Source organism: Mytilus edulis, chromosome 1 (genome assembly GCF_963676685.1).
Source record: "Mytilus edulis chromosome 1, xbMytEdul2.2, whole genome shotgun sequence".
Taxonomy (NCBI): Eukaryota; Metazoa; Mollusca; class Bivalvia; order Mytilida; family Mytilidae; genus Mytilus; species Mytilus edulis.
Window position 1 is genome coordinate 107,451,815 of NC_092344.1, and position 23,308 is coordinate 107,475,122.

General features: G+C 30.8%; 2 protein-coding genes across 3 annotated transcripts in view; both read left to right on the forward strand.

The window, feature by feature from the left end:
- The first annotated feature begins 376 nt into the window (after nucleotides 1-376).
- Nucleotides 377-23,308, forward strand: part of LOC139517299 (inositol hexakisphosphate kinase 1-like) — a 28,015-nt gene continuing 5,083 nt past the window's right edge. Inside the window, exons 1-5 of one of the 2 annotated variants that reach the window (XM_071308222.1) lie at nucleotides 377-498; nucleotides 11,423-11,642; nucleotides 15,519-15,711; nucleotides 17,245-17,426; nucleotides 22,443-22,618. In XM_071308222.1, coding sequence (XP_071164323.1) covers nucleotides 11,459-11,642; nucleotides 15,519-15,711; nucleotides 17,245-17,426; nucleotides 22,443-22,618 — 735 coding nt within the window. In that variant the 5' untranslated portion in view covers nucleotides 377-498; nucleotides 11,423-11,458. Of the gene's footprint in view, nucleotides 499-6,277; nucleotides 6,393-11,422; nucleotides 11,643-15,518; nucleotides 15,712-17,244; nucleotides 17,427-22,442; nucleotides 22,619-23,308 lie in introns of those variants that run through there. The other variant, XM_071308229.1, reaches the window with a different exon arrangement.
- Nucleotides 23,184-23,308, forward strand: part of LOC139517322 (uncharacterized) — a 204,817-nt gene continuing 204,692 nt past the window's right edge. Inside the window, exon 1 of the mRNA XM_071308263.1 lies at nucleotides 23,184-23,187. The gene's annotated coding sequence lies outside the window, so the exon portion shown is untranslated. The remainder of the gene's footprint in view (nucleotides 23,188-23,308) is intronic.

The following is a 23,308-nucleotide window of genomic DNA, read 5'->3' on the forward strand; positions in this document are numbered from 1 at the left end:
CTGATTATATGCCTTTTAAAGTTGTATCCTGACAGTGGCGGATCCATCCATTTTCAAAAAGGGGTTCTAAACCCAGGATAAACAGGATAAACCGGGGGAGGGGGTTCCAATCATATGTTCCCATTCAAATCGTTAAAAAAAGGGGGGTTCAAACCCTCTCGATCCGCCACTACCCGCAGATGATTTAATTCCACTGGCATGTATCCTGTAATTGGAAACCCCACCAAGACCTCATCTATACTATTTTTTTACCAACACGGGCACTTGTTTCACTTGGAAATTTTTTTAATAAAATTGGCGGAGATGATATATTTTTCCCACCAGCCAATCAGATTCAAAACAACAAGTAGACCCCTTGTTTTTCCACATCCAAGGCATTACGTCCCTTGTTTAAACGTTTTGGTTTCCTGTATAAAATTCTATGTAAACGACAAAAAATCTGCACGCATAAAACAATGTAGAAAATAATCATGAAGCGGATGCATTGAAGAAGCCAAGGTAATTAAGATTGCATAACAGATTCTCCATACATTGCACTATACTATAGCTAGTGAGCAGCGGATGCACACAAGACATATCACTGGAGTTTGAAATCCTATCAACATGATCAATAAGGGGGTAAAAATATACCAAAAGTCGACTATCTCAGTAGAGCTTCTCTTGAGAAGCTCTACTGTGATAATCGACTTTTGGTATATTTACGAGAGAAGCTCTACTGTGATAGTCGACATTTGGTATATTTTTACCCCCTTATTGATAGGATTTCAAACTCCTGTGGACATATATCTGTATATGTCATTATACAATTTACTGGTTTAAGTTTATCTATCGTGCAACTGCACAGTCAAGAAGGAGAGACCACTCACCAAATGCGTTCTAGATCAATAACAAATTAATTTTATTTAAAAAAAAATATATAGAAATAATTAGATTTCCTGTATACATATAAGAAATATTTTGTTAATTTATATTGTGACAAAAATTATCAACATAAATTTATTAAAAAACATTTACCAGGCATGCGCCGGAAAGTAAACATCAGTACGTTGATGGTTTTCTGTAACAAAAGAAGAAGATACACCCAGTCTTCACAATGAACTGTTAAATCTACAGGCCCGGAGCTCAATTTTTGAAATTTTTTAGTTAGATTCTGTTGGCCTGTAGATATGATTTTTACAGGCCCAAGAGCAATTTTACAAGCCTGGGCTGCCAGGGCTGCCACTCAGCGTGAAGACTGTACACCTAATATCGCAATTCCTGGCTGACCGGAGAATCTGTCCCGCTTCAATTCAATTCAAAGCTTTATTTATAGTCGGCATATAACAAGTAAACATAAGCCCCCTGAGTTTTGAACGTTTCACGTCATCACTGTTCCATTGTGGCGTCAGATATTTTGTACTACTATGATGTCAACATTATACAGGAAGGAACCTGTGTGATGTCTAGAAATGGTGGACAAATAGCAATAAGGTGTATTGTAATCAATAAAAAAAAAATACACCAGTATTCCATTCAAATTCTTATAGAATATTTTCCTGGCTGAGTAATACTGGACAATATTAAGGTTCATGTGGACCCTTATGGCTAAAATGGCCGTATTTTCACCTCAAAATTTACTCTGAGTACAGGCAAACCTGTACATCTGGAAAAGTTTTAAGGCATAGCATGCCCTAGATAAATAGAATTCAAATGCATTGTATGATTTAGAAAATTCATAACTTAACTGGATTTTGCCGTACACTTTTTTTCGTCCCTGCAGAAGATGATAAAATTAACAAACAGTTGAGTTTACCTTGATATGGTCCACTCAGGTACACAGTTTAAATAACCAATTATTGTCAGGTATCTATTGTCCATCTCATGTCCATGTCATTCAATACAGTTCACTTCAATTATAACCTGTGGGGAAGTTCTCAAAACTGTTTTCCAACTTAGTTTATTTTGGCACCTTCTGGAGGAATGAAAAAAAGTGCACTGCAAAATCCTGGTAAGTTTTTATTTTTCTAAAACATAAAACATATTTGATATTTATTTATCTAGGGCATGTTATGCCTGAAATTTTTTACAGATGCGCTGGTTTGTCTGTACTCAGAGTAAATTTTGAGGTGAAAATACAGCCATTTTAGCCATAGGGTCCACATGAACCTTAACAATTATTTATGTCATCATTTGATTATTTGATTATTTGAAAAATTTGTCATGTCTTTCATTCATTCTGTTTTGCAATCGGAGTAAAAAAATATGTTTGCCTACATCATACATGTACAAAATGTATGTGTAGATGGTTATTTTTAAAACCTAAATACCATGAATACTGTATCCTACTCACCTGTTTTGGAATGGGCAATAACCATGATGACAGGAGAATATATTTTATCATTATTTACTATTTTGATAATAAAAATTATACATGAAATACAAAAATGTTACTGAAAGGTGATTGCAGAGTTTGATTGTAGGCTTGTTTGATGCATCTCCTTTGCAATTGATGATCTCCTTTACATGTAGCTACATGTACATCTATCAAATAAGGGGCTATTTGAGTTACTGTTAAATCATTCAAGGACAGGAAATATTGACTTTCTCGGTAAAAAAAAATGTCATTGGGAGTAAATGTTACATGTAGCGTTAGTGATAAACAATAATCATTTTTCACTATACATGTACATATTTACATACATGTACAATGTATGTTGTGTACCTGGTATGTTCTTCGTTGATGATAAAGTGTGTTGTTGAAGCAAATGATTTTTAGGCAGAATTCAACAAAAACAACAAAATATAATATTGCTACTGGAAAATTTTGTAAATGTAAGACTATAATAAATTACATAGGTGAAAAGGAAGAAAATATAGCTTTAAATTTATAAATTTTATGAGGACCAACTCAAAATTATACTTCCTTGAAGTTCCTTCCTCATAAATTAATTTCAGTTAATCTTGTTTTTGTTAGAATTATTGTCTACTTCTATAGAAACACTGTCATAAACATGTAAACTTGTTGAAAACCTTGCTTATTTGTTGATATCACAGTCATGTTATACTATGGAAAGTTTGTTTTTACCCTAATGACATGGTCAAAATGAATTCATATTGTTGATAGAAAAACAGTAACATGTATGATGTAAATATAGATGCATAAATGTGTAACAAACTTGTTAAAATACTCAGTATATTTATAATTGTTTAAAAACCTTAATACATACATGTACATTGTATAATTTCAATAATGAATGGTAAAAACAAACTTTATAAAAACATACAGGTTTAGAGGTTTACAGAAGCTGTGTAGTAATTTAATTTATCCAATCCCTATATCTTATACAGATGAAAGAAAATAAAATGTTTTTGAAGAAGCATGCTTTTGTGAGATCATCTCATTAAACATACATGTATACTGGGGTAATGTACATGTATATATCTGGCTGAGATACATTTGTATATGTACATTAATTAGTCTAATGTTGCACTTGTCTTTCCAATTATGTTCTTTTCCTAATCTTCGGTAGAAAGTTTTTCAGGCATACATTAATTGTTGCCTGTATAACATGTATCATTGGCAATCATACCACATCTTCTTTTTTATATCTACATATAAAGTACACTATCAGATACATTTAATGCAGGCGACAATTAATGCCCCATATCCCTTCTTAAAAAACATTCATTGATCAGGAGGACGAGCAAAGACGGGTAGACCTGAAGAATATTGTGTCCAGATACATGTAGCCTTGTAGGGTGATATGTCTTTCAGAATCAATAACAAAACATATCTTCCAGAATTAAGAAATTTCATTAGAACATTGTGCCATTGAAGACTAACAACTGTTCAAGTAACAGGTTAACATGGTTAATGTCTATTGTTATTGAAATCAATGGATATATATGCCAGTTTGAAAGATAGGGATTCCAATGATGGTTTTAATTTATACATTCTTATTTATTAATGTAGTATAAACAGTTAAGAGGTAAAGTTATGCCTAAGAAACACATTATTTTTGTTTACACATGAAGATTGTTAAACAGATTACTATCTTGTGTGAGATGTCATTGAAGATAATTATTGAATCCCATAGGGAGTGACAGCTGCTTCTCTATTGATCTCTATTGATTCTCATCACTTCCAACTATCAATATTTTGGTATGCAGTTTTTGTTTATGTTCACATATATATACATGTATAATATAAATATAGCTTGCTGTTTTGTGTGAGCCTAGGCTCTGTGTTGAAGACCGTACCTTGACCTATAATGGTTAACTTTTATAAATTGTGATTTGGATGGAGAGTTGTCTTATTGGCACTCATACCACATCTTCCTATATCTATGTAGAGTTCCCATATATACTGAATATCTTTAAAGCATGCACTGATGATGCAGGAAAGTTCAAGAGTTATCTATCGTTCAACTATTAAATGTTTTTAAAAGTGCGCACAAGTTAAGCTGATCATGACAAGGATTTAAATACAGTCATTAACAGTACATTCACACCAAATTAAATGTTTTTATTGTGGATTTTGTGTATTAAATGACATTCTCTTTTTCTATAGATCAATTGCCCTTTACCTTGAATTCGTAGAAGATGTATGTTGTTTTTGAGTGTAATTTTTAACGATACCTTGGCTTCTATTAGAAATACACACTGTTCACCTTTCAATAATTTCCCTAGCTCAGTTAAAAAACTCAGTAGTTAATCCAGATAATTATGAGAACTTTAGAAGTACAGTGAATCATAAGCCTATGGCTGACATTATGAAATATGTTTCATATTACATCATTTTCTACTTTAATAAAAAAATATACATATATATATATAAAGTGCCTAGAAAATCAACCTAACGATGTTAGAGTAGATTTGATTCGTAACTTCCTCCCTGGCACCAGGGCTGGAACCTGTACTTTTTATTTTTAACTTCTACGACAACACCGCCTAGCATTGCGCAGAGACCTTATCTTCTATATATATATATATAGATAGGGTTACATTTTGTAATAATTGTAATTTTCTTCCATTTATTTTTTAGATCATGGAAGTGAAATGAAATAATACTACCATGGTTAGATACATGCACCTATTCTGTTCAAAGTATAAATCTAGGGCTTTTTATTGTCTTTTTTCCTAATATTAGACTTTTAATGTAGTTTTCAGATATTTTCCATTAATATATTTTACAATGTAACTGTAAAAATCTTTTGACATTCATGGCTCATGGCATTATTTCTTATGTGGTTTAATGGATTTAAATATTCTGGATGGAGTTTGACTGATAGATTCATTGATAGCACAGAGGAACAATTTTAAAATTTATTTACATACATTTGACATAGATGTTCATCAAGTTCTTTAAATTTAATTGATGACTGCTTTACACCCAGTGGCAAATATAACACTTATTCAGGATGCTAACATCTCAGTGTGAAATTAATGACAATGTATCTACCATGTATTACATTTTAAATATTTAGTACAAATGTACTATATTTCATATTTCAGGTGACAAACATTTTCATGTCATAGATTATATGTTCATGATCCCTTCATGTTTTCATGATTAACAATGCACGTTTCAATACATACATGTAGTAAATACAAAACTATACATAAGGTGACCATATGTGTGACAGACAGTTTTATGAGTTTACGTGGGCCCATCATGTTTTGATAATTAAAAATGCATGTTTAAAACCTTGTGTGAAACATGTAGTAAGTACAAAAACATACATAAGGTGATCCGTATTTCTGGCATCGTTGTCAATATCATAGAAAATACCTCCAGTTAACATTCATTTACACCAAGATGTTGTTTAATAAAATTAGATGCCCTACATTTATCATGCTTTTCAATATATCACATTGTCAAATAGCTGAAAGAACCCTTCCTAAATTAGGGAATGACAGTTACTTCTTGGTGTAAAATAGGATACATTCCAAGTCTGGCTACCTGGTAACCCTCATAGGTTTATCTAATATATATATATATATGTTTACTTATTTATGAAATTATGAAATTATCCAATATTATATCATTTAAAAGATAAGTATTTGTCCTTAACCATAACAAGTCAACAATGGTCAAAGGTGGTTTAAACATGTCTACAGCTGTTAGATTAAGTTATTTTTAATCAATGTCATTATGTTTTCATTATTAAAGTGTAACTATAAGTAGTAATTAATTTGTCTATCACACTATATTAAAACATTTCCAACCACGATTTCTAAGACTGGGTTATTTTTACCTTTGTTTTATTGATCACTATATTTTTATCTTTTTTGTTTTGTCATGTGACCATGATGATATATAGAAAGTAAGGTAACTGCAAACATGCGTTGTATTATAAACTTACAAAAGTAAACAGTGACTCCACATGTCAAGGGAAAACTAAACATAACAGGTAACATTTTATTGTCTTCAGTATTGTCAAATGTAATTTTATTGAATTATTATATTTCTAACGATTTATACCAGTACATTTTGGGGGTAGTTTATCAAATTTTAAGATAAAAACTAATACTATTCATTTGTTTATTTAATCATGAATTAGAATGGATTTTAAAAGAAATTATATTTTAAATGATTTATTTACATGATAAACATGTTTATTACATGTATTGAATATACTATATGTTTTTTTCACTTTCTTTCTTTTTTTTATTAATTCATTGAAATATTGTTAGTTCAAATTCCCTGTAATAATTTCCCAAGAAAAATGACTTGAATTAAAGAAATTAAAAAAACTATCGTTTAAAGTTCCAACATGTCTAATAGAGACATCATTGTAATCTTGGTTCAAGAGTGTTTTTTTCGATGGTATATTTTTATAACAACATTTGAATTTGATTGGTCATGTGTAATATAGAAGTGACAGTTAGTCATGACTATTGTGGACCAATAGTCAGCATTGATTCCTATTTAGTATTTCTATATAAATGTGCCCATCCTGGTTCAGTTACACTCAGTAAGATGTTCTAAGAAATATATACACCTTTCATGCCTTTATAACACTTGAAACATTGTAAGAAACGGTAATAAGAATGAACTATTCTTGAATTTCATATAAACAAATTGTAACTTTTCTTCAAAGTAAACTCTGAAATAACTTTTAGGAAATTAAAATGTCAGTTTAAATTTTGAAATCAATTGGTTTTAACATGGCTGTATGAAATGTTCATGTGAAAGTACATATTATTGAGATATGATTTGGAAAATTAAAGATTTGTGAGAATTCTCTGGATAAACGTTGTATCAGTGCTATGCCATGTGTGAATTCAGTGGCAGATCCAGAAATTTTCATAAGTGGGGGCCCACTGGCTGCCTTAAAGGGGGCCTGATCTCGTCACGCTTCAGTGATTCCCTATATAAGAAACCACGCCCCCCCTAAATCCCCTCTGGAATTAGACCATTGCAGATAGTAGCATGCAGTCATGAAAATATGAAAATAATAAGCTAAACCAAAGGCATTGCTCTTGTTTTATCCAATTGGGTTTAGAGGTTCACAAAATACTGGTAACTTTTAAAACATTCTGTACAAATTTAAGAGATGTGGTACGATTGGTCTTAAAAGACAACTATCCATAAAGACTGAAAGACAAAGTTGTAAACAATTACAAGTCACTGTATGGCCTTCATCATTTAGAAAAAAACGTTAAGCAAGCCAACCTGTTTACTAGGAATTGGGTGTTTACTTCTTAGATCAAATGTTTTGAGGTTATATAATATATAAAATGATCTTCATTTCCTTTATTTCTGTTTGTTAATCCTTCTGTCACTTTTCCGTTATCAATATTTAAGTGTTAACTTTTATAAATTGTGATTTGGATGGAGAGTTGTCTTATTGGCACTCATACCACATCTTCCTATATCTATGTAGAGTTCCCATATATACTGAATATCTTTAAAGCATGCACTGATGATGCAGGAAAGTTCAAGAGTTATCTATCGTTCAACTATTAAATGTTTTTAAAAGTGTGCACAAGTTAAGCTGATGACAAGGATTTAAATACAGTCATTAACAGTACATTCACACCAAATTAAATGTTTTTATTGTGGATTTGGGGTATTAAATGACATTCTCTTTTTCTATAGATCAACTGCTCTTCACCTTGAATTCGTAGAAGATGTATGTTGTTTTTTAGTGTAATTTTTAATGATACCTTGGCTTCTATTAGAAATACACACGTTCACCTTTCAATAATTTCCGTAGCTCAGTTAAAAAACTCAGTAGTTAATTCAGATAATTATGAGAACTTTAGAAGTACAGTGAATCATAAGCCTATGGCTGACATTATGAAATATGTTTCATATTACATCATTTTCTACTTTAATAAAAAAATATATATATATATATAAAGTGCCTTGAAAATCAACCTAACGATGTTAGAGTAGATTTGATTCGTATAACTTCCTCCCCGGCGCCAGGGCTGGAATCTGTACTTTTTATTTTTAACTTCTACGACAACACCACCTAGCATTGCTTATTTCTTATGTGGTTTAGATTTGTGAGAATTCTCTGGATAAACGTTGTATCAGTGCTATGCCATGTGTGAATTCAGTGGCAGATCCAGAAATTTTCATAAGTGGGGGCCCACTGGCTGCCTTAAAGGGGGCCTGATCTCGTCACGCTTCAGTGATTCCCTATATAAGAAACCACGCCCCCCCTAAATCCCCTCTGGAATTAGACCATTGCAGATAGTAGCATGCAGTCATGAAAATATGAAAATAATAAGCTAAACCAAAGGCATTGCTCTTGTTTTATCCAATTGGGTTTAGAGGTTCACAAAATACTGGTAACTTTTAAAACATTCTGTACAAATTTAAGAGATGTGGTACGATTGGTCTTAAAAGACAACTATCCATAAAGACTGAAAGACAAAGTTGTAAACAATTACAAGTCACTGTATGGCCTTCATCATTTAGAAAAAAACGTTAAGCAAGCCAACCAGTTTACTAGGAATTGGGTGTTTACTTCTTAGATCAAATGTTTTGAGGTTATATAATATATAAAATGATCTTCATTTCCTTTATTTCTGTTTGTTAATCCTTCTGTTAGAATTATATGTACATTAATTTAATATTAGTGAAGTGATGTTTCTTGTTACTGTAAGTTGGACAATGTACGTATCTTCACTGGACCTAATTATTTAAGAGTGTGGTATTTAGTCCGTCTAGTGGACTTATAAAATTGAGGAAGGAATATTCTTTTAAAGAATCCAGTCCTTAGCAAGGAAGAAGAAGAAGGATTTGTATGACATTACTTTCATTCAGGTGGTATGATTTTCATAGGTGAAAGCAAAATATTATCAACAACTTGATTTCCATTTTTGCATACAATTGAATAGAAAAAACATTGTATCTAAATTGACAACTTATTTTTGTCAGATTACTTCAGCAATTTACTTAAACTGACTTCCAATCGTACTTCAATATTCACCATTTAATGACTAAGAAGAATCTATATTTTGATTCCAAAAATGTATTTGATATAATACAAAACACTTTTAAAAAATCTTCTTTATTGAGTTCTCGGAAACCAATCAATTTTGGAACTTCCTTGAGACATTACAATGAGGATAGTTTTACTGTTCCCATGGTTTGGTTGTATGAATTCACCAATCTTAGATGAGTATAATTCCATTTGACCATTGATTACAATTACATGTATAAACAAGTATCACTTTGTATGATAGTATTGTAGTTGAGGATTCTATCTTATACTACTGTAATAAAGCCGTGTAGAGGTGGATTTTTTATAGTGTAAAATTCATGGTTAATCTTTAATTAGAGTGGGCAAAGTATACAAACAGAGAACATAAGATTTTTAACCGACATTAAAATTATAATGACATTTTTTCTTCATTCAGGTGAATATGGAAATGTTAGATAATTTTATTATTAATGGTAAATATCTATAGTTTATAGTAAATTATTCACACTAAAGTTTGTTCTTGATCATTAGTTTTTTTTTTTAATTATAGTGAAAGTTAATAGGCCAATGTTTGTTCAAATTGATTTCATTTGTAATAAAATTGAAAGGTAACACAGCCTAATGGCTTGGTATTATTTAAGAACTTAACTGGTACTATATAATAATCAGTTGTTTTTAATAACCAAATTGCTTTCCAATAGTTCATGTTTTAAATATCTATGAAACTGTAAAAAAACGATTGAAAATGCTTCAAAACATTTGTATTTTTTTTCTTTTAAGTTTTTTCTTTTAGCAATAATTGAAAGATTAATCCTCTAGGTGGTTTACAAATAAATTTCACTTTGTGAGCATTTTCATACACTTCATGAAATAGAAGAATAGATTTGTATCAAATTTGGAGAAACATGAATTCACATGTACATGTACAATAAACAAATAAATAGAGCAAAGTTCTTAACTTTTGTTATTAAATATTCGAGATGAATCAGAGGTAAACATAGGACTGTCGATTTGTACAATCATGCTTTGCCTATATAAAGAACATTAATATTACAAAAACAAATTTATGACTGAAACATGTAGTGATGTACTGTTTGACAAAGGTTAAAGAATGAATTCACAGATTAAGATTGACCTATTCCATTTGTATTCAAAGATGATCTAACTGGAATTTCACCTCATTTGCATATAAAAAAGGGGTGTATGATTGTCAATGACAATAAGACAACTCTCCACAAGCACGACAAAAGACCAAATGACACAGAAATTAACAACTATAAGTCACCATATATACAGCCTTCAACAATGAGCAAAGCCAATACAACATGTTTTTTTTTATGTCACATGTGAAGTAAAAACAATGCAGCTTTTCTCACATGTATAACTTGGCATTTGTCTTTCATCATCAAGCATACAGTTTTATAAAAATGTTACTAAAATTTCTGGGTCAATTCAAACTAAATTACCAAAACCACAATCATCCTCAGGAAGTCTAGCTTCAAAATTATATTTAATAACGTCCTGCCATTCTACAGTCATGGCAATTCAAAAATAGAATGTAAAGGAAAATAAATATAATATAGAAATACATTTATAAATCTTTAAGAAACCATAAATAGGTCAAATATCAGTTTGTCAATATAAGATAAAATTGAATTATTTCCGTATGAACATGATGAAGCATTAAAAGTGTTTTCAGTGCATATAGTCGTTTTTATAAAAACTTGCCATAAATAAGTCAGATTGAAATAGAGACAAAATCAGTGTTCAAAGAAAGATAAAAACAACATGTCTATGTTTTCACATGATTTCACAATATAATATGGTCATTCACCAGTTGACAAGTTTAAAGCTTGAGTGTTTTTTCCTACAATATCAGTTACGATTTTAGTAGATCAAAGCATTTGTAATCCAGTTGTAACATGTGACAATTGATTGAAGTAAAGGACCAATTAGATTAAGGATGTTATTAATGTGATATTCGTGTTTATTTTTTTTAGATTATAACATAATACTAGGCTATACAAGATATCACTATGCCAGAAGTTATTAATGTGATGGACCCAGTACAGTTACAGCCGTTCAGCCACCAAGTAGGTGGCAGCACCAGTGTGATGAGCTTTAATGATACAACGTTATGTAAACCACTGAATCCAAGGGAGCACTATTTCTATCTCAACATGCCTAAAAGTCTTAAAGAATTTACACCGGAATATAGAGGTACGTAGTTTGTGCAAAGGTTTTAAGTTCAAGACCAGTGTATATGAAAGGAATTTTCTACACTATAACGTCATACCTGACAAGTTTTCAAAATGCCCATGGGGGTTTTGCGTGCAAGATGGCTGCCATACTCCTAAAAAACCTTCAAAGGGGCCTTCAAATTTAGTGTCATGTTGTTTTTTGGCTTCTTCATACTTTTATATGCCTCAATTCATTGTAAAATTAATTGTTTTGTTAAAATTGTGGACACAATTGCTCTTTAAAAATTTCAATTTGGGAGCCTCCATGGGGGAAATCCCCTGCAAATAGTGACAGTTGACAGGTATGTAACGTATATATATAAGCGTATTTATTTTTTTCTTACCTAAGTTTGTGTGTAAAAAAAACTAGTTTATAAAGAGAAATCATGTCTATAGATGCAAATGTAGATTTCACATAAACAAAAAAGTCTCTGAAACAATGATATTATGAATGTTGAAGCATTCTACAGAAACAAATGTTTCTAAAACATTATAAATACATATCATGACATACTGTCACATGTTTCAGTCTGTTGTTTTTCATACAATTGACATACTATTGCATGTATCAGTATAGGTAATGCATATAGTGGAGTGACAAATCGGAAAAAGTCGCTTATTTAAAGAGTTTTTTGTTGATAATTTCCGTAGATAAAGATATTTGTTTTATTTTCTTACATGTTGCAAGCGAGGGTATGTATCACTAATATCTGTTAATTAGACATAAATATGACTAGCTGTTTTTGTGGAGCATTCCTAGCGCATGCTTCCATCGAAAAATTTCTCATTCAACATGAGAGACTACTGAGAAATTGCCCAAAATGACTCAAATTTTCGATTATTTAAAATCCCCTCTTTTGACCTTTGACCGCAGTTTTCAAAAATCTGCACCACTTTGACACTCTACAACATGCCTAAATCAAAGGATATTATATGTTTCTACAAATAAGACCAAAATTAGCCGTGAGTTAATTTCGGTCCATTAAATTTTCAAATTTACCTTATTTGTCACCGTATTAATAGTCAGTATCTGTTAACATTTGGGTGGTGCTTCTTAAAACATGGTTAACATGGTCACTATTAAATAGATGAAAAGTACTGTTAACTTAAAAACAGTTTCAAATTGTAGAGAAATAATGTGTCTATGCCCCACCTCTACAAGTTAATAAGTTTAAAAGTTTTGATGAACGTGACCTTTTAAATTGTTTAAAATATATTGTTTAAAATTTCTGTGTCATTTTGGTCTCCTGTGGAGAGTTGTCTCATTGGCAATCATACCACATCTTCTTTTTTATATTAGCATGGTATATATCAACATGAAGGTTCAACAGTAAATTGAAATTAAGATTTTGATATATATTTAGCTTTTGTTGAAAGGACCATTTGACATTAAATATAAATAAGGAGATGTGGTATGATTGTCAATGAGACAATTATCCAACAGAGACCAATGAAATGGATACAAGCAGTAAATATTAGGTTATTAGGTTAAGATAGGTTTGTTGAACAGTACACATGATGACAACACGAAACTTCATTAAGTTTAGGATTCATGATTCAGAAGTAAACCATTTAAACTTTTAGTCAATTTAGTTATCAGTTATTGAATATAGCAAAATTTATATGCTAGTGAAGAATTGTGTCAACTAGGCTTATGGTGCTTTTATTTTGAAGTATATATGTTATTAACATAACATTTCACTCATGAATACATATATATAGATGTACATTATGTATGAGAAAAAAATAAATTTAAGAATATCTGCCCAAAATGATAGCCTGAATGAATATCTTGGCTAATAAATCACAGTAAAGGTAATAAAATATAGAGTAAAAGTGGTGTCACCATGAAACTTCTTTAACGATAACTATATATATATATAGCTACAAGATGTGAACATTTAAATTGTAAGGATCCATGCAAGACTCTTATGGGTAGTCAAGGTCCTTAAAAAACCTTGCTGTAAAATTGTGTCAGAAAGAGGGCATTGCTTGCATGTGTTGGTTCATTGGTCACAATTGAATCTTACATTGTGAAAGATGCTGTTTCAGAGTTTATATTCAATGCCTCTTCTTTTCAACATGTTATTATTAGAGCATGGTCTCGAGTGGACACATTTTTTTATACGACTGCAAAAAGTCGTATATTGGTATGACGTTGACATTTGGTTTTGGCAATATAACTTAAGTATAAGTGAATAGAAATCTATGAAATTTAAACACAAGGTTTATGACCACAAAAGGAAGGTTTGGATTGATTTTGGGAGTTTTGGTCCCAACAGTTTAGGAATAAGGGGCCAATAAGCATTTTTCTTGGTTTCGCACAATAACTTTAGTACAAGTAAATAGAAATCTATGATATTTTAACACAAGGTTTATGACCACAAAAGGAAGGTTGGGATTGATTTTGGGAGTTTTGGTCCCAACAGTTTAGGAATTAGGGGCCAAAAGGGTCCAAAATTAAACTTTGTTTGATTTCAGCAAAAATTGAATTATTGGGGTTCTTTGATATATATGCCAAATCTAACTGTGTATTTAGATTCTTAATTTTTGGTCCCGTTTTCAAATTGGTCTACATTAAGGTCCAAAGGGTCCAAAATTAACTTAGTTTGATTTTAACAAAAATTGTTGAATTCTTGGGGTTCTTTGATATGCTGAATCTAAACATGTACTTAGATTTTTGATTATGGGCCCAGTTTTCAAGTTGGTCCAAATCCGGGTCCAAAATTAAACTTTGTTTGATTTCAACAAAAATTGATTATATATTGGGTTCTTCGATATGCTGAATCTAACCATGTATTTAGTTTTTTGATATTTGAGCCTGGTTATCAAATTGGTCCACATTGAGGTCTAAAGGGTCCAAAATTGAACTTTTATTTGATTTCATCAAAAATTGAATTCTTGGGGTTCTTTGATATGCTGAATCTAACCATGTATTTAGATTTTGGATATTGGCCCTAAATTGGTAAATGTCCAATTTAAAAAAATTAAGTTTTTAAGTTTAAGTTCTTAGACCACTTCATTATGTGTCAGAAACCTATGTTGTGTCAACTATTTAATCACAATCCAAATTCAGAGCTGTATCAAGCTTGAATGATGTGTCCATACTTGCCCCAACTGTTCAGGGTTCAACCTCTGCGGTCGTATAAAGCTGTGCCCTGCGGAGCATCTGGTTTTATCTATAAAGTCTAAGGCTAGATTATAAGGTATGGTAACCCCCCTTGACCGTGTCTTACTGAATCTCACAGTGAGTTCCTAATTTCTATCATCTGTCGCTAGATTATAAGGTATGGTAACCCCCCTTGACCGTGTGTTACTGAATCTCATAGTGAGTTCCTAGTTTCTATCATCTCTAGCTAGATTATAAGGTATGGTAACCCCCCCTTGACCGTGTCTTACTGAATCTCATAGTAAGTTCCTAGTTTCTATCATCTGTAGCTAGATTATAATGTATTGTAACCCCCCTTGACCGTTTCTTACTGAATCTCATAGTGAGTTCCTAGTTTCTATCATCTGTAGCTAGATTATAAGGTATGGTAACCCCCCTTGACCGTGTCTTACTGAATCTCATAGTGAGTTCCTTGTTTTTATCATCTGTAACTCATACAGTTGTTAAATCTAAAAGATACACAAATGATGTGCACATCATACTTTTGACATATTTTTATTCATTTTTTTCTCAAATTTCCCCAGGTGTAGAACTTACATTTAATGGGAAAGAGTGAATCTAGCTTGTGTTTTTTTTTTTTTAAAGATTAAAGTAATGGTGTTGTGTTAATGGTCAAGACATTGTCTTGTTTGATAAAAGATGTGTATATATAAGGTCGTAATAATGGCTTCTGCTTTACATTTACAGGTTTAATAGAAGTAAAATTAAAGGAGGATAGTGATGGTTATATAACATATATGGGTTACCCCTATGAGACCTCGGATCACAAGAAATCCCCAGTATCTAGTTGTCGGTCATCTCCAGAGTCCAGTAGTAGTGACCAGGATATTCCTGTTTTAATGAGAGATAAAAAGAAAAAAGAAAGTGACCCTGATACAAGGTATATATTGACTAATCCTATTTAACAAAATAGTCCTTTAATTATGTATATTTTGCCTTAGATTCTTCTCTTACCTATTTTAACATCCATTTGATGTCAGGATGAGAATTCTTTCAAACTAAATTTTACTGTATACATGTTGCCATATTTGTTTATTCCACATTGGATGGAGGTATTGGGGAGGGTTGGAATATTTTAAATGCTTTTGATTTTAAAACCAATTCAGTCTTTTTACATACAACCTTGTCTTTCAGGTGCAACTGTTAATTGTTGTTTGCTAAACATATGTTTCAAAATTTTTTCTGTATATCCAGAATGTTACAACCATTATCAAAATAGTAATAACTTATTATACACAATGTTATAAGGAACCTTTCTACCTTGTATTAATTTTGATCTTTAATTTTTGATATGCCCTAATTATAAGTCAGGCTGTTGTCTCACTGACACATTCCCTGTTTTCATTCTCGATCTATTGTATTGTTGTATACATGACATTACTCTCTCAAATGTTACACCTATATATTGATATTAAAAGACTGCCTCAGAGAATGTAAACATTACAGTTAGCAGACAAATTATATTCATTGTTTTCATTTTCTTATAAGTCTATTGTATTCCATAGTTGAATAGAAAAATAAAAGTATGTCTTTCATACAGCAGCCATTACAGCTAGTTACACAAATGAAAATATCTCAGGAAGAAAAAAAAACCTGTTTGATAGAAGTCCATTTAAGTGATTCAATGCTTGAGAGTATAAATATTTGCCACTTTAATTTGGTATACGTATTGATAAATCGTTGTTGCACAAAGTTGTTCTTGTTCATATTGATTTGAAAACTTTATCTATGAGGTTGAGAAAGATTCCTTATAAGATATTTATCTTATATAACTATTTTGTTAACAGCTGCATCATTCTGGATATATACACAAAGAAATCAACTTTATGTTCAGAAAACAATAAACATCTGCAATGAAAGACAAGGCAAAATAATAATTAAGGATTTCATTGGTTCTAAAATCAAATGGTTTTAAAATATTCTCCATTTCTAGAATGCAATGTCAAATCTTTGTACTATGTTGGACTTGAAAATCCCAAAGGATCCCCAAAATGTACCATGTCTATTACATTAATCCATGTAGACAGTCTTCTAAAAAAGTAAATATCAGGAATTCTGACTTATGATCACTTGTATTGTGTTCTCAGGTTGTCAGACTTCTTGTGTGTACTATAGTTTTATGATATACCTTCTGAAATAAGTAAAAAAGGAAACATAAGGCTAGACAAATTAAAGGATCAAGTAATTTTAATCATGCCAGCAATAATTACGATAGGGAGATGAACAAGATAAGTGTTGAAGGCTCCAGTAAGCCTCTTGTTGAACTCTTTCCATTGATGGTCATGGGATTTCTTCAGCATTCCATTGTTAAGTTAAATATAAAGCAAATTTACATGATGTACAATATGCTTTATTTCAATATAAATCCTATCATAACCTGTAAATATTATATATTTGTTGCTGTTTATTGTAGTGCCAGTATCCGACTGTTACGTAGTGGTAGTGTAGAAGTGAGTACCCAGACAAATACTATATTCCATGCCATAGATCCTGGTAAGTCAGGAAAAACAACAGGAGTTAATCCATGGAGTGTTAAATGTCAGAAACGACTCATTTCTCAGATGAAGAAGATTGATAAAGATAGTAAAAAATGTAGTATCCTTTTCTGTGAATATATTGTGTCCAAAATCTTAGTTTCTAAATGGTGGTCAAACTATTAAGTATTATATACCTATGAAAGCAGAATATTTTCTAGTTTTCAATTATGCAAATTACTAAAAATGATATATTGAGTTATAGATACATTATACTAAGGATATTTGAACTTCTTATTTATTATGATCATATTTCTTTGAGTTTTCTTAATATCTGAAAAACACAATATAATGAAAGCAATGCACATACAAATGATGTTGTTTATTGTGTGATGTTTAATACCAGTGGCAAATTTAATATGAATATTAGGAGGGGAACATGTCAATTGGGTATGAATTCGATCCATGTTTTATACCCAGACCCTACCAAGGATTTCCAAGAAAAAGCTGGCCATTTTCCATTAATTTTAAATTTTTTAATCCTCTATTAAATGATGCATTCCAGGTATTCATTTCCGGAGACAAAGCAAGATATTTTGTTGAAAAACTAATAAGTCATACTTTGATACCATTTCTACGAAATGTAAGCAAAGGTTTAGAAGTGTGGAATTGCAGGAAAAATTTACTTTCATTTAAAAGAAATGATTCTTTTATTTGGACTATTGACTTTTTGTTGATCAATTGCAAAGACTAACTGTTTCTAAGCCCTTTAATTTCCCTTTGTCACCACAGCCAGTTGTTCAATCTCTCTCTCAACTGAATCCAATATAGGTATTATAACCATATGAACTACTGTGTACTGTGAATCCCATGAGGTGTTTTGAATGCATAATTCAGGGAGACCTTAGTTTACTATTAGAAATGGTAAAATATCAATGCATATCAGGTATTTTAATTAAAACAGCTACAAACAAGTTAAAAAAATATACCTGAAAAAATAACAATATTGATCTGTTTGAGTAAAAATTAATTAACTTTTACTCTTTTTGTCCTTTATTTGACCTCTATTGGGGTATGACATGGTATTTATCTTCAACAGTATAAATAGGGGATGCAAATGTAATTAAGACTTGAAGGTCACTGTTATTGAAAGTTATTTCTTTATTACATACAATTATACATTGATTATTAAAACTAATATAGAAAAGAAACGAAGGATATAAACACCATTGATTATATTGAAGTATTATGTCAGGAAATTAGTGGTAATCTATTTGACTAAGTGATTACACAATGAGACTGACTTAAGTAGAATCCTATTTAAATCTTTAATATGATTGTTAAGAATATTGTCTTACACTTGTCCACTAACATATATTGTAGTAGTAAAACCTGAATGGCAGGTCCTGACTCTAGCTAACATTGTAAGCTCAAACTTTTAAAGCATAGCAACACCATCAATATCAACCTGCATAAAACAGGATAAACAAATTATTGTAGTATAAATCTACCCATTGTCTGTTGTTGTTTTATAAACCTTGTAAAACTTGATATAAAAAGCTAAACATATACTTTGAAATGCCAATATATACAAAAAAATTAAAAAAAAGAACTTTGCTTTGTAGAGTTGACTGTTTCAATAGAAATAAGATAAATGTCTGCAAAAGGTATAAATATGTCTGTTCTTCAATTTGATAAAAAAAAATAATATTCTTTTCACTTTCATCAATAAATAGCTTGAAAATGGTTTGGTCTGTTTGAATTGCTAAAGTACATCTTTCCACTGGTTTTCAATTTGAACTGTATTTGATTTGATTTTAATATTACGTATAAAAAAATGTCTGCTTTATTACGATTTAATACTAAGCTGATATAATAATTAAGACTTGTATCACTGATGCATTGCCAATAACTTTTTATCATCAAAAACTTATTTAGCATACATGCTGTCAGCAAATTTCAAATACTGCAGAAAGTATGTAGGTGGTTTAATCTTTAAAGTTGACAAAAAGTACATCTTAAGTAGGTGTATACTAGTCTAGGTACAGCTAGTCACCCTTCATTAACTATTAGTTCTATACATGTCCTTTCAATGCATTGACTATAATATCTTACTTTGATATTACTAAAGTGGAGACATAAAAATGTGCAATATCCACAAAAAAAATTGAAAGTATTTTAGAATCAAATCGAAAAATAGCTATAAAGTCTATAAACCGTCCAATGTGACAATATTTGCAATTTAAAGTATCATCTTTTAAAAAGATATAATAATTTCATACATAATAATTTTGTACTACTAAGAGACATAACACTTTTATATATTTAATCTGAAATCTAGAATTAATAATATTTTGTATATTATTGTAAACATTGATAATAAGAAGTATTAAACGCATCCTTACAAAATCTTTTGTACCAAAAGTGCACATCTTATCTAGTACATGTACACTGATGTACGATTGTATATACAACTGTAGTTGACTGTACTGACAATAGAATAGATTGTATGTAAGAGAATTACCTCTATTTTCTAACTATTTGTTAATTGCTTGATTGAATAAAGGCCTTGGTATTTGACCTTGTACAATAAGCAGTTTAACAACAGGTAACTACTTTTCCCCTGATATAACTAGTAGGTACTACGTACTGACCTTCACTTCTGTAAATAGGGGTAATAACCAGATTTAAGTAGTATTATATGTAAATAGTGTAAAGTAACAATCTATAGTAAATTCTATAGGATTTCATCCCGTATCTCAAGAGGAAATGTACCTATCGTAATCATTTAAACAACTTATTATAGAATGTATAGTTTAATTTAGACCTAGAATTATTTTCAGTTTGAAATTTTACCTTTTATTTGGAAGCCGAAAGGACAGATAAAAACTGTAATGTACATAAATTTTAATAGCATGTTATTGTTGTGCAAAATTTTTTGTTTTTTTACAACCCAGAGTGTTTCATTTGACAAAAATGATGTATGTCCTGCAGTGCATTTTTCTCTGTTCAGTCAATAGAATCAAATTTGTTATGTAGCGCTGAAGTTATTTTTACTATAATTAGAGAATCTTAGTAGAATATAAAAAATAATTCCAATTCTGTATAATATTAATACTAGAATAATGATAATGTAGCACTTGTTTGATTGTTGTCTCAGCACAAGACTGATTGATCTATAGTAATCAGTAATGGATACTTAATACATATAAATACATTTCAATTATAGTGCCTGACAAGATTTTGGGAGGTAGATAAATCCAGCTTTAAAATGATGTGTAAAAAATAGGCACATCAGTCATATTTAATTTTGACTTCATTTACTCAATGCTTTCTTTTACGGTTAAAAAAAATTAAAAAATTGTGTTAATTATACTGAAAAAGTATGTTTTCTGCTAAGACACATTAGCTTTTTTCATTGCAAGTATACTTCAATGTAAATTTAATAATAAAATAAACTTTTCAAAGAATAGAAACCCATGATCTATTAAAGTTGCTCAAATTTCTGAAGAATGCCCTATTTCGATATTGTAAAAAAATATCTGTACTAGGAAAATTTTATAAAACTGGCAGGCCAAACTTTTCAAAACTTTTGTTCCATTGAAAAAATTAACATAAACTTGTCCCTGTCCAGTGTAATGGTTGATATCTATATGTGTTTGTTATTTAACCTGTTTTCAGTAAGACATGATACAATTATATTTCAAAGGCATTCATATTACTCTGTTTCTTCTCTTGTCTCTTGAAGAATCAAATAGGACCATCTACATTAAACCTTCCTGTTCCATCTCTCTTTCTCTTGAACATTCATACTATTTCTTTGATGTACAATTAGCCTGTTTCTTCAACTTTTGTCTTAGAAAAATTTATACGGCCCTCTGTTTCCTTACTTGGATGTCCTGTAAGCCTGCTTTTTCCATACTTGTCTAGAAACAATTTAATAGGGCAATATGATTGCCAATAAGACAATTCTCTACCAGAGACCAAATGCCTTAGAAGATAACAGCTAGTCTATAAACTTCTTTCATGGACACTATTACATCTGACCTACTCTGCTTCAGTGATTTATTGATTCACATTTTTATCGGTGATTAAATTGCCTTTTTATCAGGATAAATAACTTAAAGTGTTTCATGTTTGCAATGCTCTCTTGTAAAATATTGTACCTGCACTCAAGACTTTCAACATATTAATATGTCAGAATTTGTGTCAAGTCTTGCTGTATTATAGGTTAAACATCGTGTTTATTTATACAGATCTCATAGATAACTACCCAGTCTTTTATATATCCTCTTAAATATATAAAGCTGTGAATCTAAAGTCAAATATGTTACATATGCAATTGGGTACTGCTCTGACGACCCAAATCTTGTTTAATCAAGTTATTTGAGATGCTTTTCATAGAATCCATTTTTCTTTCCTTTTCAAAGAGTACAAAATGTATAATAAATTGAGTAATTAGAACAAGATTGATCAGAATTGATATGATCATTAATGGTTATAAGTCATGCAAGTCTGATAGAAATGTTGAAGAATCATCTTGGATATTGTTATGTAATATCGCTGTGTGTCCTCCAGGTTTAAATGTCATAGAGCAATTACAGAAGATAAACGAATTAGTTTGTATTGTCTACTAGAGATATCAGCTTTGTAAATAGATAAATAGGTGAATATTCTCATTCTGCACATTTGATTGGAAATTTCATCTATAACCGACATTTATGACTTAATTTTGTTACTTTTTATACCCCGACGTATTGAAAAGTAAAGGAAATCAGATTCTTTACCTTTCAGTTGATCAGTCTGTCATCATACTGTTTTCACCTGGATAAAACATTTATTTTTATGCTCCTGCTGTAGGCAACAAGGGCATTAAGTATTACCCTTGACTGTTCTTCTGTTTGTCTTTCTATCCCATCTTTCTGCTTGTCCCATTGTCTTTTCCACACTCTTAACTTAAGTTTGCCTTATGCAGAGCTTTAAAAGGAGGGGGTTTTGTAATCTCAGACCCATTCTTTCATTTTACTAATTCATACACTAACAAATCCTGTGAAGCCTGAAGTGTTTGATTTTCTGTACTATATCTGTTTTATTCTGAAATGAATTCTTTTCAATATTTGTTCTTAACAATATTCAGAATTTATACTGTTGGAAAATGTAGCAGAAAAATTTCAGAATCCATGTGTTTTAGACATGAAAATGGGAACAAGACAACATGGCGATGATGTTTCTGAAGAGAAGAAACAAAGGTTCATGAAAAAATGTCAGACATCTACCTCAAGTATAATTGGCAGTAGACTTTGTGGGATGCAGGTCAGTGGTGTCATAGCATAAGTAGGGAACAAATCTCTTGAGACTTAATTCAAATAAGTTAATGTGGTATGATTGCCAATAGGACAACCCTCATAGTACAGCCTTCAACAATGAACAAACCCATACTGTTGAGAACCCTATGAAAAGCCAGTAATGATGTTTTATGTGAGAGTCTGATCGGCTTTGACAGGTTTCTATTTGTTTCCACTGCCTCAACCAAATCTTATGAATCTTTCGAATACACAATGCTTATTACCACCAAACACAGATTAATTTGAATTTGAGTTGGGTCACTTTCACCTTTCTAAGTTATGTCCCTTTTGAAAGAAAAAAACGCTGAATTTGGCGTATCCACACACTTAATTTACTTTGCCACAATCAACTGTTATGAAACTTTTACACAATGCTCATTACCAGAAACAAAATTGAATTTGAGTGGTTTCATTTTACCAGTTTTCTAGTTGCCCAATTACTGTTTGTTATTGAACAATGAACACACTCCAACCCTTTGCGATCTTAATAACAACTTACAGAACAAATTTAATTACATTTTAGAAAGAAAAAAAAAGGTCAAAAGGTTTGACTTAGTACATTGACTCTTGCGTATTGACAAGCCGGGATATCTGTGTTCCATAGACACATTACATTTTGTTTAAATTTTCTTCTGGACTAAATTTAAGATTTTGACCT